The sequence below is a fragment of the Ornithodoros turicata genome, chromosome 8 (assembly GCF_037126465.1).
Source record: "Ornithodoros turicata isolate Travis chromosome 8, ASM3712646v1, whole genome shotgun sequence".
NCBI lineage: Eukaryota > Metazoa > Arthropoda > Arachnida > Ixodida > Argasidae > Ornithodoros > Ornithodoros turicata.
Window position 1 is genome coordinate 18626170 of NC_088208.1, and position 18337 is coordinate 18644506.

The 18337-nt window shown below is 44.7% G+C and overlaps 1 protein-coding gene across 3 annotated transcripts in view; it reads left to right on the forward strand.

Moving 5' to 3' along the window:
- The window catches only part of LOC135366597 (RING finger protein nhl-1-like), a 53799-nt gene extending 50541 nt beyond the window's left edge, over window positions 1-3258 (forward strand). For all 3 annotated transcript variants that reach the window (XM_064599376.1, XM_064599377.1, XM_064599375.1), the window contains exons 7-8: window positions 234-437; window positions 1604-3258. In XM_064599376.1, coding sequence (XP_064455446.1) covers window positions 234-425 — 192 coding nt within the window. In that variant the 3' untranslated portion in view covers window positions 426-437; window positions 1604-3258. The remainder of the gene's footprint in view (window positions 1-233; window positions 438-1603) is intronic.
- The last annotated feature ends 15079 nt before the right edge of the window (window positions 3259-18337 follow it).

Below are 18337 nucleotides of genomic sequence, written 5' to 3' on the forward strand. Positions count from 1 at the left end.
TTGCAAGGAAGATGCATATATTAACCAACGAAATACTTAGACTGTGTCTGGGGTTTCATGTGACTGTACTTTACTGTTGCTGGTGGCCACATTATCCGAACGGTAGTTGTCATTTTGCAGATCACAAACGTACCTAGCAGTGTGGAGATATACAAACACGTTATTAGCGTATATGTAAACCTTGAAATTCGTAGCGTTTATCTTGACATTTTTATCTTGTTTTTTTTTTCCAGGGTTACATCATTGTGGGCGACTCCGGCAACAATCGCATCCAGATCTTTGCTCCGGACGGCAGCTTCCTGAGAGCGTTTGGCAGTTGGGGTTCCGGGGACGGAGAATTCAAGGGCCTCGAGGGCATCGCTGTCATGCCAAGCGGAAACATCGTTGTCTGCGACAGAGAGAACCATCGCGTGCAAGTCTTCTGATCACACACTCAGGTACCACGAATTGACGGCTCACACTCTACAGACAGTTAGTCGCAGGGGAGGCATTCTGCAGGGCCACCTCAAAGAGATGTAGGAAGGGAGTTGCCTCAGGACAGAAGCCGCCGATATTTCGAACAGAGACTGTTCTTCTTCTGGGCGCCCAGAAGAAGAACAGTCTCTGTTCGAAATATCGGCGGCTTCTGTCCTGAGGCAACTACCTTCCTACATCTCTACCGGTTCGCTGGATTTCTACCCATCTACACCTCAAAGAGAGGTCGTTACAGATGTTTATCTGCCGTATTCTCAGTCCGCCCTAAGGAAGATGTGCCCTAGAGCCTAGTGCACATCGAGGGTTGTCTCCTTGATTTTCTAAGCGCACTCTTCCGAGGCGCCTTCCTTTGCTTATCCCTTCACTCCGGGGCGCATCGCACCACCTTCCACCAGCCCTTCAGCGTCCCGAACGAGCTTTGAAGAGAGCGGACTGGGTCGCATTGCTGTTATTGGATACCCTGGATACATTATCGCACTACGAAGGGGTCAGGACACCCGCCTTTATTGTCACGCAGTGCTGTGCTTGTTCTTGCTAACTATGACGGTAACACAACGAGATTGCAAGAAACCCCTGACAGAGGTGATCTTTGAGCAGAATGTATGAAACAACCATTGTTCGCGTTGCATACATTACTGTCTCGGACCATATCCTTTCGATTCCCGTAAGCGTTTAATAAGAGATCAGCGGAAATTTTCGCGTCTGCCATTCGCTTGGGATTCATCCATAACATCATCATACCAGGCGGAATCCTGCAAGGTGCTCTCGGGAAAGATTCCCCTGCGAATCACACGCTATTTCCGAAACATAGCGTAAGCTTCCCAATCCCTTGCTAACGTCCGCCAGCAGTGCGCATGCGCAATGGCGGCAACTCTACCCTATGGCGTACGCGTAACGTGAGGATCACTAAAATTATTGCTTTTGGTCCGCCTGTGAGCAAACTGAATATTACAAGGGCTAAGGGGTTTAAAGGTTGATGTTATACAGAGATTCCGTTTCTGGCGATTATTCCCTGGAACACAGGGAACATACCCTTACCTACACCATTGGGAATAATCGACATCATTTAGTGGAAGTGTTTGAATCCGCCTGTCGAACTCGCCTTTGACCCGCACCACTTTTTGCGCAGCTCAGAGACAAGGAAAGCAGACGACTCATCTGGATTCCTGGCCGTCCCTGAATGTCATCGATGAGGTCATCGAGGGAGCATACCCTCATGTGGTCATGAGCAGGGAATCCACTTCGGGAAGCTACATTTCAACGAAGTTGCCGCGAAATGTGCTACCTATGAGAACACTTTGGTTGCTTTAGAAACGTGAATGGAGTTGACGGTGCCTGGAAAGAGTCCTCGAGTAGTATTACGCGTTGAACAATGTGTCTTTATTTCTCGTCTTCCGAGTAACAGGGTACGCTTCGATATACGTCAATAGGTTTGTGCCTGCACACAATTGCCCTCTTAAAACTTCCTTTTTGTTAATTTCAACCCATAAAAAAAAAATGTTCGAACAATGAGAACTGCACACTTCGATGATGCGTTCAATATGAAAACTCTGAGAAGCATTGAAGAACGCTACTGCTTTTCTCAATATCATAGTTGTCTCGCAACGCCAATTAACGAATAATAAATTATTTACACTATAATAACAGAACATCACCGCATAATATGCGCAGAAAGAATCGTAATTGATAATGAGTTTCCCCCTGAGTTTCTGAAAATGGGAGTAAAACTGTAGCAGAGCGTAGTAAGGACAGGATAGTGTGTACACAAGCAGCACAAAGTCTTAGACCAATATTGGCTGAATATTGGCGACATCGGTTGAACATTGGTCCAATATTGGCTGGATATTGGCAATATCTGTTCAATATTGGTCGGATACTGGCTGCATATTGGCAATAGTGGTCCAACATTTTTCCAATATTAGCTGCATGTGGACAATGCTGGTCCAACATCGGTCCAATATGGGAACGTTATTGCCGATATACAGCCAATATTGGGCCAATGTTGAACCAGTATTGCCAATATTGGACCAACGTTGAACCGGTGTCGCCAATATTCAGCCAATTGTGCTGCTTAGGTAGTGCGTGATAACGGGATCATTGTGTTATGCGGTGAAGTTCTGTCTTGGGGGCATGAGGTACGTGTGTTTGTTCGCTTTCCGCGTTAGTGCGCCACTATACCTAGGACGCAGTACGAAGCAGTACCTGTAAACCCTGGTCGTGTGTTCCGTTGGCGCACTGCGAATCCAGCGTTTGTAGATCCTCTCCTGCACGCGAAGGAGACGAAACCTCCATCTCCGAAACGAATATATTATTCGTTTTCTGAAGAAACATGCTTTGGGCGGAATGAAAACTGCATCCGGCTTTGCCAGTTGATCCTGTCAGCAATAGATGTCGTCTATTACTTCGCAGGTGACGTTGATAGATCGTTATGGGTATCCAAGGATGGCGTCCTTATACAAAGCTAATGATTCATTGCATCCTCTCTCTTTTACGGCGGTGCGTCAACACTCTTGAAGCCACTGTCTAGTTTACAATGAAGTGTCCTAACGTCCTTTTCTTTGTATTCTCCTTGTGTATTTGAGCTTATAGTCAACTTTTTGTGCTGCCTTGCCTAGGATGTACATATCAACCGTGAGGAAGCATGGTCCCTGTGATAAGAATGAATACAGGTCTTGAGGGTTGCTTCGCGTTTAATTTATTGCTGCGACTGTTACCTGTGCTTGCTCACACTGTGAAGCTTTATGAGATGTCTTAAATGAAATAAAGACAGTTAGTACATTTATAGAGCAAAGGTGATTCGTCTCAGTACAATACAATGTCTCAGTGTCTGGTACTCCCTCTCGTTTTATTGACAGCCGTGTGTATAAAGTATGAGGAGTTAACCTTACATCTGATACCTCGAAAACACAAGTGGTACTTTGTTGTCTTGTCCTAAAAGGAACCTCGAGGACTCGACAATACGTTACTTTACCATGGTATAATGTACAGCACACTCTGACCTTCCGGTTCGAGTGAATTGAGCAGGATCGTTTCGCGAAGTTTCGCTGTCCAAGTACTGAAAGGAGCGCTGCAGTGCAATAATTTCTTGTCGTGGAATAAAAGATGCCGTTACCTTGACATCAATACAAACGAAACGGGATTGATGGAATATAAACAACGAGAATCAGCAACGGTAAGTTGCAAACAGGGGCTACACAAGCATACAAAACCCGACCGCATGACGCGTTTTCTGAACGGTGCGCCGCGGCGTTTATCTAGCGGCATGTCACAGCGTGGTGGAAGAAAACCATCCACATAACATCGAGTAAGGTAGCAGACAGCCACGATGTGCTGTAGAACCGCATGCGACTGTAAGGCAAATGTTCCCTCTGAAGTCGGCCATCGACGCACGATGGAACCGTTACAAGGCACAAGGAAAGTGCTTGAGCTACACCTTCCTTTTTATCTGAACTCGAAATAGTTATATGTGTACGTAGTGTCGTGTCTTGCGGTTTTCAGGACCAAATCCCTGCCGTCCTTCTCCCTCTCTAACACAGGTTGGCGCACACAAAACTCCATATATCGAGGTAGCACCCGTGGGATTGCGAAAGAAACCTCATATCAGCGGTATTAGGTCCGCGGATCAGATGTATTAGCGTGGCGTCTACCGGGGCTCAGAGACGTATTAGTTCTTGCTTTGCTTTGGTCTGCACTTCTCTTGTGAGTGTGTATCGTCGCCTCTTGCTGCCTTCAGCTTGCAGTCTGTACAAGACGGGAGCAGATGAACTCTTTATTACGTATCGCGCGAGCGGTGTATTATTGCCGTTGCAGTTAGCCTAAACAACAACAATGCCTTTGCTAACGCGCAGTGATGGCCAGTCGTTAACTACATGTAGTTAAACTACTAGTTAAACTACCTCATTGTAGTTAAAAAGTAGTTATCAACTACTTGCAGAAATGTAGTGGCAACTACTAGTTAAACTACTATTTCGAGTAGTTAACTACAGTAGTTAGGTTACTGCAGGCACCAACTACTTCCGATTTTACCGCAAGCTTTACGGCACGATTGTGCTTCCGACTTTTACCTTGAGCTACTTGTTTGATGAGAACGGAGGTGCAGAGCAATTGTGCCGTGCATGTGTACTAAATCTTCACTTTTATCGCTGCTTGTGATTCATATTTAGATGTCCAAGAACACTATAGAATGGGATTGGTGTTGATGGACAACGTTAAGTAGTTATAGATGTAATTAAAATACATTGCAGTAGTTAAAGAAGTAGTTTTAACTACCTCCCCTGAAAAGTAGTTGAACTACTAGTTAAACTACTCCACCGCGAAGTAGTTAGTAGTTATAGTTAAACTACTGTAGAAGTAGTTAGCGGCCATCACTGCTAACGCGTATTGTATTCTTGGAGTGTTGTAGAGTGCACCGTATAGTTCGAAGAAGAGCTTAAGGTGGGCAGTGACACCTCGTCCCACGATATATCATATAGATGTGAGAGACCACTATTTACATCAATGCGAACTTGCATTCCAAGTTTCACAGCAAAGGTGATAATATAGACACGTGGAAAATCGGCACCGTGATGTTAAGACCTTCCTTGCTCTGACATCACTAAAGACGTCTCCGTCACCGAAGCAGCACGAGAGGTCTCACGCGCATACGACTTCCAATGGAACGGCTCTTGCTCCTCTGACGTCACAGGTTGACGCGTACCTGTGCGGAAGGGGGTGCATTTCGCTAAGTACGACCACGGCCCCGGTACGACATGAAGACAATTAACTCCTTTTCTGCATGGCATGCAGTGCAATATGTTGGTAATGTAACGTACCACCGGAACCAGATATAATCAAAGTGGCACGTCCCTTTTCATGTTTTAATCTTCCGTTTTTGTTCTTCTATAATCAAACTCGAACACAATGTTTTATTCTATATGCATGTTTCAATTTGTACACATACCTCGGCAAAACTTACTCATGAGCATGCTAATTCATGGTCAAATGAGAGCAAATGGAGAGCTGTGCATGAGCATGAGTATGAGTATGAGTGAGCATATAGAGAGAAGAAAAGGGGATGAGTGAGGGGACGGAAGGGAGGGGAAGTGAGGGGGAAAAGGGGAGCTGAGCAGGGAGTGAGTGAGCATGAGTGAGCAGATGGAGAGAAGAAAAGGGGATGAGTGAGGGGACGGAAGGGAGGGAAAGTGAGGGGCAAAAGGGGAGCTGAGCAGGGAGTGAGTGAGCATGAGTGAGTATATGGAGAGGATGAGTGAGGGGGAAAGGGGAGCTGAGCAGGGAGTGAGTGAGCATGAGTGAGCATATGGAGAGAAGAAAAGAGGATGAGTGAGGGGACGGAAGGAAGGGGAAGTGAGGGGGAAAGGGGGAGCTGAGCAGGGGCTGAATGATCATGAGTGCGCGAACGGAGAGCTGCAGTGAACGCAAACGAAAGTCTCCGGACTACCGCGGGCGCTATATATAGATAAGCCGTACAACTATCTCTAAGTGGATCCCTTCCCACAATCAATCGAAACACCGTAATAGACCATTGAGACCTTCTCGGTATCCTGAACAGTTACAATGGGAGCTACAAACATTGCTTCCAGCACCGTGTGCCGGAGATTTCCGGCGCACGTCAAAAGAACCCCCAGGGGATCGAAACTATCCCCAGTCTTACCCTGCGGCACGTGCAGCATGTCGCCATACTATACGTATAGGCAGAGAAACCTTACGTGTAACGTCACGGAACCATTATTATAACTATTAGTCACTGCAAAGAGTAGAGGCAGCAGCTGTCGTCTCAGTCGTTCGGCTCATCTCAACCATCCTACTCAACCCGAGAATAGACCCATCGCTGTTTGTAAACAAATGACGTCATAGTGTTCGACAGCGCCACCAATTTGGTAGGCTTGAACTACAGTCTTAAAAATGAACTTCACCGCATAGCACGCTCCTAGCCAACCATTATCTCGAATGATATCGTTATCTGCCCTGATTTGTTGCAATCACGGGGCGTACGCCTTTTCTGTGACAATTATGAACACCATAAGTGTCACAGAAATGGCGTACGCCCCCCCTTTTCAACAAATCAGGGCAGATAACGATATCATTCGAGATAATGGTTGGCTAGGAGCGTGCTATGAGGTGAAGTTCATTTTTAAGAGTGTACACTCTTAAAAATGAACTTCCTTGCATAGCACGCTCCTAGCCAACTGTCATCTCAAATGATATCGTTATCTGCCCTGATTTGTTGAAAACGGGAGGCGTACGCCTTTTTGTGACAATTATGAACAGCATAAGTGTCACAAAAAAGGCGTACGCCTCCCGTTTTCGACAAATCAGGGCAGATAACGATATCATTTGAGATGATGGTTGGCTAGGAGCGTGCTATGTGGTGAAGTTCATTTTTAAGAGTGTACTCCCGAAGCTATGGGCGAACACGGTCGCGCCCGAAAGCCACGACCTTGAGGGGATTACGACTGTCCCTGAAAGGGACGGTCCTACGGTTCTTTCAATAGGAGGCAATGAACAAGTGCCCATTCGTGGAACCCAGCCCTCCCCTTCCAATTTGTTTCGGCTTCGATCTGTCTACTAACGTCATGATGACGTTTCTCGGGTAGAGGTCTATGTATCCGCACCACGCTTTTGCTTTCCTCTTGTGTTTCGAAAGCATTTACAAGCACTTCGCAGAAACTTCAGAAGGTACTCTTCCGCATGCGTGGCCTTGGGATTTACAAGCATCAGCGCCAACCCACAGCGCGTTATCTGCGGGAAGGTATTGTGATACAGTTGGATGGATCCGTGACACCTCCAGTGACGTCTTGCGACGAAAAAAAAAAAAAACCAACTAAATCATAATTGAGTAATTTAGTTATAAGATCTACATAAGAAAACAATTGCTACTTGTACGACACCTACTTCGCCTCACCCACTTCTACACTCTTAAAAATGAACTTCACCACATAGCACGCTCCTAGCCAACCACCATCCCGAATGACAACGTTCCCGCCCCTGATTTGTTGAAAACGGGAGGAGGAGCCTATTTTGTGCCGTGCATAATGGGCACAAAATAGGCTCCTCCTCCCGTTTTCAACAAATCTAGGGCGAGAACGTTGTCATTCGGGTTGATGGTTGGCTAGGAGCGTGCTATGTGGTGAAGTTCATTTTTAAGAGTGTACTCAGATGGTTCCAGTGTAGTAGGTTCCTTGAGGTCGTGCTGGCACGATCACGGATTCCCTCGAATAACATAAGTTGAGAAGCACTTCCCTAAAGTATAATTACTCCCCATTTCAGTCACATGACCACAGGACTTGCTCCCCAGCACTACAAATAGTTCATAAATTCCACGCTTCCGTGCATTTAGTCCCGAAAGGGACTATTGGTTTTGCAATGAATCTGTAGAGGACGATGATATTCCTCTACACGAGTGCTGACCGGCGATGATGGAATGTCCCATCGGGCAGATGTGCCGGTAGAACTGGCTGCCAGGCGCAGCAGAGGCGCGTCGTCGTTGTCCACGGGCCGCCACATCACTCCCCCCTCAGACGTGGAGCGGTGCATGCAGTTGAGGTCGCCGACGATACCACGGAGAGGAGAATGAGGACGACACGTGTACGTTAGAAGACTGGACACACGGCTTGTGACTGTGGCAGTTGATGCAGCAGCAGCGGGATGGCGGGAACAAGTGTGCTGCGATCCGGGCGGGTTCCAGAGATGAGGTGTGAGTGCTGAGTGGTTGGGTTCTTGGGTGCTTGAGGGGTTGCTGATTGTGTTGAGTGGCTGCCGATTGAGTTGAGTGGTTGTTGAGTGCGTTGAGTGGTCGTTGCTGAGCGTTGATTGTTGGTGAGTGAGTGCGTTGAGTTGCGTTGAGTGGGCGACAGTACCGCGACTGGTACGAGAGCGTGGTTGCTGGTTGTCGCCGGAGAAGTGCCGGGGAGGACTATCATGAAGCAGGGAGGCCGGAAAGTGAACTTGCTGTGAACTCCTGCGGGTCCCCTGTGGAACGCCTGCCAGCAGGTGGTTCGCTGCTGTTTTGCCAAAAAATTTAGGACGGTGAATGGCCGAATGTTCCTCTACAAATCCATATGTGATCCCCAAAAGGAGCGAAATAATGATGTAGTGAGGAGACATCACCCATGAAAAAGGGATTGAGCTTCCCACACGAGAGTCTTTTACTGCGTGACTATTATAGAAGCTTTCTCTCTCCGTATATATATACCTGTTCACCGAACGATCTGCCTGCTGCTCGGCTGGGGCTCCAGCGTTATGTGCCTCACAGAATTGGGGGAGATGTATATGTATGTTTATTCAAATTGAAAAAAATGAACAAAAGGGAGAGGCGAGAAACTGACTCAAGGACAGAACTGACTAAATGGCCATCCGTACGCCTATTTCTGTTTCCTTATACTCTTTTACTGAAAGTCCTCTTACATATTCTTACGTTCTATTCTCCGAATTATGCAGATTACAGCTCTCCTCCCAACGTGCAAGTACATTTGCAACGCTATGTTCTTTTCAATTCGTCCGTCTCTCTTCCGCTTTGTGTGTCTTATTTTTTATTTTTTTTTTTCAACTCAGCTTATTTGTGCTGCCTTCTATTGTATCCCTGCAGACGCGAGTTGATGACCATGTTTTGCACGGTGGAAGGATACCCACCAATTTTGTCTGGCTGCATGTCGACGTATAAAGACTTCGGCGTATGAGTTATAATTCTCTTTTTGAAAGCAGTCAGAGTTCCTTATTCAAAAGTAAAACGCAAATAATAAACAGGGCTGGGAGGGCGTGTCCCGGTAATGCAGTCGCTACACACGAAAAATGGCATGAAGTGCTTAGTGAGTTAAGTTGTGACGTCATTCGTTCGGTGCCACACGGACAATTTTAATTGCATTTGTCTTAATGCCATTTTCTGCTTAGTGAGTTCGCCAGAACTCATTTGCCCAGGGAATGTCTACTCTCGCTTCTGTTGTTAGCGCCGAGTAACAATTTTAGTTTGCGTGGAACCACTTTCTGCTGTACAGCACAATGTAATTTGATAAATTTGAGCTTTCTCAATCATCTTTTTTTTTTTTGCGAAAGAAGTCCAAAGTTGTTGGAAATTTTCATCGACAACAGCAGAATAACTTGAGGCGCCGGTTAGTAAATACATTAACTGACCACGTTATTCATGTACAGTGAACCCTCGTTATTATGACCATGGTCGTTCCCGAAATTTTTGGTCATAACGCGGAATTGTCATAATAACGGGGGGGATTTGCACAGGTTTCACTAAATTGTTCCCCAGGAGTATGGTCGTAAAGCGCGTATGTCAGATTATCGGGGGTCATATTAACGAGGGTTCACTGTACATTATAGAACTGCTCCACATAAAGGAAGGAGTTGCCTCAGGACAGAAGCCGCCGATATTTCGAACAGAGACTGTTCTTCTTCTGGGCAGAAGAAGAACAGTGCCCAGAAGAAGAACAGTCTCTGTTCAAAATATCGGCGGCTTCTGTCCTGAGGCAACTCCTTCCTACATTCTACCGGTTCGCTGGATTTCTACCCATCTATGCTCCACATAAGGACCCACTTGACATTATTATATTTCAGAGTATTATATGCATTTTCAAATTGTTTCACTAGGTTCAATTTTTTAGAGTAGCATGACTCATATTTTACTTAGTGAGTAGGCCGATTCATGGCGTTTAGTCTCATTAGCAAATGACGTCTCGCACGAGTTTCGTAAACAATCCCTTTGGAAACCCGAATGCCATTAGATGATAATGTGCCCATTTTTCGTGCCCATGCGGCAGGGGTTCTCAGAGGGCAATTTCTTCTCTTTTGACTATTCGTTAACATGGGAGCAGACCTGTACGAAATACTGGGCAAAAGTATTTGAAATAGGATACTAAATTCTCTACGGAAAAAGTATTTAAAATAGAGTAAATAAAATACTCAAAACTGAAAGTAATTTGAGTAGAGTACTAAATACTCTAAGAAGTATTTAAGATACTCTTTAAAGCACTTTAGTATTAGCAGTAAGTGAAACGCGTATTCTGAACGTGAGCTTACAAACGAAGGGAATAAACTTCATCAGCCATTCATATCTTTCATTTGCAACGTCTTGGTGTCAAGTAATGTTTGGTGAACTTTGGTGAACCCAAGTAAACTTTGTTGATATGTTCTGACCCAAAACTTCGTAATCCCTCCTGTATGTCGGTTCGGGTCTTTCAACCTCTGGCACATGTTTATTGCTTTGATGACCAATGAAATAAATGCCGGGATTATCTTGTACCTAATCCCCTGGTGATTCACCTGGCAATATGAATAGGAACGGTTTTCTGACGAAGTTGGGTGGTGGTGGTGGTGGTGGTGGTGGTGGTGGTGGTGGTGGTGGTGAAAGGGCTTGCCGTTGTCGGCCTCACGTAAGGACAGGCTTGGACAAGCAAGGACAGGCTTGGGATCAGCCTATTGTACAAGAGGATAAATGACAGATTCGCGAATTCCCGAAAAAGGAAAAAGAAGAAAAAGGGGGTTAAATTCCAGTGAGCTGAAAATCTCGGCACGGCGGGAAGCGTGCTGGATATGGCTTGACGAGGAAGGAAAGTATTTTGAGTACTGAGTAGCAAATACCGAAAAAAGTATTTTAAATACATTAAAAATACTTGTCGCAAAAAAAGTATTGAGTAGAGTACTAAAATACCGGAAAAAGTATTTAAAATACTGTATTTTGAGTGCGTACTCAAGATACGTACAAGTCTGCATGGGAGCCCATTGAAACTTATACTAGATACTTAGAGTTGGGTACAGAATTTGTTTATCGATGTATTTATCTATAGGAACGTACGTATAGAGGCAATTTGAGCTGCAGGAAATTTAATTGACAATCTTAAATAGCTCGGCTTATCTTTTCCTTCTGCTCTTTGTGCTTTGCTCATATTTCGAAACTGGCGGAAGTAAAGAATTCAATCAGTTATATTTTCCAATTAAAACAACTACTACGTAATATTCCGTATATGTTGGAAATGAAAGAGGACGACGAGGAAGAGAGACAGACACGAAATAAAGAAGAAGATTCGATTTTTTTTGTTATGCGCTGTATGATTGTTTGATTGTTGTATTGTTGACTGATTAGATGAGTCACAAAATTAGTGAGCCCATCTTCCTTATCTTTTAGCCTACCACTCCCTATATCCTTAATTTACTGATTTGCTTTATTTTCCCCAACCAAGTCAACAACTGAGGCCAGTTCTAAAACTCTGCCCCATTGCTTTTGCACTTGAGTGTAACGCTGTATCGTGTGCTTCAGAAGAGCGTCAACACTCCTGTGCTTTACAGTTAACTCACCCCAAAATTCCGATAGATTGATTGTTGATTGAGTTTCGTTTCATTGTCTTACAATTTCCTTACATGATACTGTGGTAGGACCACTAGGCAACCTGTAAGCTCTCATAATACCCGCTGAGCAGGGAAAGGTAACAGAAACGGAACTTATATTGGAAATACATCAGGTAGCGGTAACAGAAACAGAAACGAATACCTCACACTCAGAATACCTGAAGCAGAAACGGAAACGAAAATAATTCACGGTAATAATTCGGGTACTGCAGGACCAGAATTATTAAAATCCCTTGCCGAATCATTTAGATAAACTTATGAAATAAAGCTGGATGAAGCGAACTAAAGTTAACGGAGGAAGTAAAGCTAAAATGAACTATCAAACTGGAGCATATTAGTAAATAGCATATATAGGAAATAGAAGAAGCAAAGTTCTTATACGCTTCTATTTGGGACTTGCAAGTTGCAAGCGCAAGTTACATCCGGGAAAGCATTGTTAGCTCTTCAAAGAAACCATGCAGTATATTTCTAAATAAATGTTGTGTGCACGTATTCCTAAAGTGCACAAAACAGATTTAAAAAAAAGAAGAAAAGATACGCATAGGTAATGAGGGGGTGGGGATATGTTTATTATGTAAAAAAAAAAAAAAAAAATAGGAGGGACAAGTTAGCCACCGCTACACTCTTAAAAATGAACTTCACCGCATAGCACGCTCCTATCCAACCACCATCTGGAATGATACTGTTATCTGCCCTGATTTGTTGAAAACGGGAGGCGTACGCCTTTTTTTGTGACAATTATAAGTGTCACAAAAAAGGCGTACGCCTCCCGTTTTCAACAAATGAGGGCAGACAACGGTATCATTCGAGATGATGGTTGGTGAGAAGTGTGCTATGCGGTGAAGAAACGCCTGCAGGCACGCAGGCACGGTCCTCGCTCAAGCTTTCAAGTTCCCGAACACGCAGTAACGCATAACGCCGTAACGCGTTAGTTGTTAAAAATGTAATGACGTTACGTTACTCATTACTTTTCTCCCAAATGTAATGCGTTACCATATTTCACTACTCGAATGTAACGCGTTACCGGTAACGCACTACTTTGTAACGCGTTACTCCCCACCTATGAAGGGAACCAACAAACGAATGTGTGTGTATGTGGAGGGGGGGGAGGGTACCGAAAACCGGAAGGGAAACATAGTGGAAACGAAACAACAATGGTGGTAACAGAATCTAAAACAGAAACAAATATCAGCTAGTAACGGAGGTGGTAACAGACACGAAAAAGATTTAGTTACCTTTCAGTCTAACTTAACTGTTAGTTAACATTTCACCTTCAACGAGAGAAGACACACAGAACAGCATACTTTTTTCCCAGATTATTTTCATTAATGATTGTTTCGGCAATCCACAGCTATTCTATCTGTAAGATCTCGGCCAGTTTGTGCACCTAACGTCACACTCTATAGCGGTGGCGCTGCAGTCAGCAGATCGTCTGCTTGGTGTGGGCAAAGGAGCAATTAGTTGGAGGGATTGGAGTGATCGTTTTCATGCAAACTGGGCATGCCACAAAGCCGTGTATCGTTTGGGTGCGATGGGGAAAGGGCGACGAAATCACATTTCGTCAGTTTCCGCGCAACGCAGAACGAAGAAATCGTTTGATCGCAGCAGTTTAATGGAAAGATTCCCTGACATCTCCTTTGTGAGATTCTCTCACGGTACCTGTGTACAAATGAACGGCCCTAACATGAATCGGTGTATACGGTAGCAAATTAGCGCTGTTTTCAGCTCCCCTAAGGTGAAGCAGTTGTATGCTCCCAGTGACTTGTACGCTTGCACAGTATATCAGCAGAGAACTGGCTCGGCGAAAATATTAGATAAACTCTAATGCTATTGTGAACGGTGGCATGCTTTATGGCTGGGCTGTTCAGGGATCGTCATGTCTGTATACCGTTCATAAACAACTTCGTCTTGTAGCAACACTTGCTCAGAGCTCTAAATTATTCGGGTATTGTGGAAGGAGACAGTTATAACAGTGCAACATGGCCGATGTCGCACTTGCAGAAAGCATTCGCAGGCTGCGTTCAGTATGTTTTGCCCACACTATAACCCCGCGCATGCGCAGATGACGCCTCTTGTTTGTAAGCAGTAGAGTGGTCTAGAATCCACCCTGATTGCTTCCGCTTCTTTTGTGATTGGATTACGTCGTGCTAATTCCACCTGTTGTAAATTCGTTTCCGGGACAGCTTTTACAGTCATCTGCTAATGAGCAATCATAGCACACCAGTCGCAACCATCGCAGTTCTGTAGAAACCTTTTGAGAGAATGTTGACGCTTCTAACAATTTTGTTTTTAATGACGTATGGCGTAATAAAGCGCCCCGGACACGCTATTAGATAAGCCGCTCTCGCATAATGAGCTTCATGCTGATGGGAAGGTTTCCACGAAATTTCGTACGACGTAGACGTTGAGCTCTCTTATGGATTAACTTATTTTCTGATGACGGCAATTCACCACAATCAAACATCAGGGGATAGTCTCTCCCATAATCGGACCAGCCGTTTTGCTTTTCTTCTTGCTTGTTTGCTTCGTTTCATTTATTTTCTAAATTCTTTAGGAGATCGATTACGAAATCGCAATTTGTTTCACTCATAAAATCATAGGCGACGCACAACCGATGAATCATGTTCCTTTTGTGTTGGAGTCAAGGTAACGCCGTCCTTCATACCTCGGGGAAGAGATTTTTGAAACTTTCCCTACTCAAATATAAAAAAAAAAACAGTTTTTTTCATACTTTCGAAAACCTGGGGCCGTGATTATACTATAAAAGATTATTCTCTCTCTCTCTCTTTCTCTCTCTCTCTATATACTGTGAGGGAGAAACTGACCGGTCTCCTGAAGGTAGTTCGTCATCGTCATTATCAGGCTCATCTGTTTAAGTTGCTTGGCGCGCGGATTCATTCGCTCTAATGCGCGAAGCTAAATAAACGCGGTTCCAACCCTCACCGTATCTTTCATAACAATATGTATATATATATATAAAAATAACAATATATGAACTTCCGTGAGCACGATAAATATAACAAATAAGAATAAAAGATTTTAAAAAAATCGTCCTTGAGCGGGCGTGCAGTCCACATTCACTGTCGGCGCCGCCAAGCGGCGAGCACGGTAACAACAAGGAACTCGTCCTTGTACATCGGATAAAATTCGATGCACGTACACACACAAAAAAAGTTTCACTTCCCTGGGTAGAGCTCGCTCCATTGCAACCGGGAAAGTGGGATTATCCTCGTGAACCTCCTACTGGTGTAACGTACTGTATATAGTACTTCGAAGTGAGGGCGTAAACTCGTGAGACGTGCCCGTGCTCTAAATGCGCGGAGAAAGCTCAAGTTTTGAGGTTCCCGAGCACGTTACGTTATCAACGTAAAATACGATACAAAGCGAGGCACATATATCATTCTACTGTCACCACCTGGTTTTGCCTACACTCTCAAAAAAGAAAAAAAAAAGAAAAGAAAAATAGAGTGTCCAGTATAATTTCTTTTTGGGGAGCACACCTTGCCACATATACCGCTCCCTTTGGAGTGTACAATGTAACTCTGCAGTCGGGAGTTAAATGATCTGCTCACTCCCTTCAGGGAGTAAGGAGACCATTATTTATAATAGTGCTGTAGTTCCGTGTATAGTAATAGTAGTTCCGTAATAGTAGTAGTAGTAGTAGAACGCATAATTGCAGTTCCGGGGATTTCGGAAAGGAGTCTCCACACTCCCAGAAAAAAAAAGTAGTATACTAGCACTGTACACCCTGAAAAAAAAAGTATACTTTCACTCCTTTTGCTGCGACATTTATCACTCCCTTCTGGGGAGTGCCATTACTCTCAAAAAGGAGAGTAATCTTGAGAGTAATGGTACTCTCCAGAAGGGAGTGATATCTGTACAGTGCTAGTCTACTACTTTCTTTTTCTTGTGTTTTTGGAGTGTATCACTCGGACTCTCGGGTATGTGAGGTATTGCTGCGACTGATGCAAGTCGTTTTTTTTTATTATTATTCCGTGTTAGCGCCGCGACGCAACTGTGGCTATGAGCGGCGTACAGATGTGGATAGATGGAGAGAGGACAGCAGGAAGGAGTGGGATCGGGGTTAGTGTGCGTCCTGGGCCGACTTCAGGGGGAACTGTGCCGACATTCGTCTGGAAAAAGTCTTCGGAAAACCCAGGGAAAACCTCACACAGCACAGCCGGTGCGAGGATTCGAACACGTATTACCTCCCAGTCCCCGCGTGGAATGCGCGATCTCCTCTGTACCGCGGGAGGTAGCGATGCAAGTCGTGTCACGATACGTCCTTACCGCACTGTAAACCTTTTCACACCTTTAAAGGTGTGCGCTATGAACATTCAACCTGGTTACGTAACATTGCATCTCCAGGATGATATTTTACAAAATTTGGAAAGCATTACTAAAGATCAAGTGTCAGTGCAAATCTTGCTTTCATTATGTCCTGGATATCGTAGGTACGAGCTAATGCATATATGCATCGCTATCGATAATCGAGCACGCGCAAGTGTCTACAATACTGTTGAACAATGTTGAGATGTTGCAAGACTGAATTTTTGGAGGACAGACAACACTCGAGTAAAGAAAATTTGTGCGAAACCGTGCTCCATTATGATGTTACCAAAATTACACCTAAAAAGGCGTGCGCCATGCACGTTGTTACACCTTTAAAGGTGTGAAAAGATTTAGGGTACAGATTAGCCACCTTGTGATGTGTAAGCTCGCGAACTGACTGTACCGTGAGCATATATGAAATATAAACTTTGTTACGTATTTTATGTTAATTCCTCCTTTGTATTCGCACAAATACTTTGTTGCTTAATAAATATTGTCACTTTCTCCAATACTGATGCTCCAATTCGTTTACAACTTCCATAAAAACTTCCCAAAACAGGTAGTAAAGCATCTCTCCACCGTCCGCTCATTGTCTCTGCGGATGGCCGCCCGAAATCTGTCTGAAATATCCAGGTGTTGTAAGACTGATTCCTCGGACTAATAGGAGTAATTTTACTCCTTTTTGGGGACTAAATGCATTGCCACAAAAAAATAGTCCCGTTCGGGAGTAAATGAATGTCACATCACAGTGCATGGAGACTGCATTTCACGCTCTGTCCTAAGAGTACCAGGTACATAATTCCTGTCCATGCATGAAAATACTTTGAATCAAACCGTCAACACTGATATAAAATCTTAGGACATATAGGGCACGATTTGCGAAGAAAGAAGCGCTAAATGATTCTTGCCCTGCACTCTAAGAAAAAAAAAGGAGTAAAACGGGGAGTAATTGCAGCTTCCACTCCCCTGGTCTGCAATTACTCCCCATTTTAGTCCCCTAACGCAACATTTAGTCACGACATTTACTCCCCAGGACTGCAAATTGTCACTAAACTTCGCGAATGGTCTCCTGAATGCGACAGTCTACGTAAATATGTGCCCTTGGTCAATTTGAACGACATAAGGAGGCTGTATAACTCAGACAACGTAGCAATTTTCCAGCCACACAGAGTAAGAAACAGTTAGCGCGTCTTTCTTCGCAAATTGTGCCCTATGTATGACGCAAGATTTTATATCACTCGATATATCACGGTTGACGGTTTGCTTCAAAGTATTTTCATGCATGCGCACCAATTATGTACCTGGGACTCTTACAACAGCGCGTGAAATGCGGTCTTCACTCTGTGACATTCATTTACTCCCGTGCATTTACTCCCGAAAGGGACTACTTTTTGTGGCAATGCAATTACTCCCCAAAAAGGAGTAAAAGTACTCCTTTTTTCCTTAGAGTGTGTGTGGGTGGAAGACTGTGAAGTTGATTGAGCTATATACAGTCGACCCCCGTTTATCCGGACTTCATTTATCCGGATCCCGCGGTATCCGGACAAAAGGCACGGGAACGGATTTTCCTCCATGTATTTTGTTCTCGTTTATCCGGACTTCAGCTTCCGGACTCGGACAAGAATTCCAGGGAACGAAAGTCGAAAATTCTTGTAATCCAGCTTCAGTTATCCGGACTACCGTGAGTAAGAGGAGACACTGACCCCGCTTCGTCACCCTTTTCGCTGTGTCGGGGTTATTCCCGTCACACGTTAGGGACCTACGTTCCTCCGTAGGGGAGACAACCGTGCACGATGACCCCCTTTTCTATTTGTATGCGTTGGGTCACGCTGACCAGTCGAGTCATTTGGAAATATCTCGAGCAACTGTCCGGTTCTAGAGGGGAAAACTCCAACCCGAGGGCCTGCTGCTTACGGCCCGTTGGCCGATGAAGACATTCCCCTAGGTGAGCTGCGATCCCTGATGCAGAGGCTCACTGTGACTGCAGTATAGGTGATGCTGCGGTTTCTGACTACGTTGACGTTGATAAGGATGATGACGTGTGCGCAGCTATGACTGATGACGGTGTGATTGCTGCTGTTGCCTCCAATGATGTGCAGCAAGACGGTGCCGATGACGCCAGTGAGAAACAAGGCTCCGACATTGACACTTTGCGTCCGCACTGACATTCTTCGAGCAGCGCAAC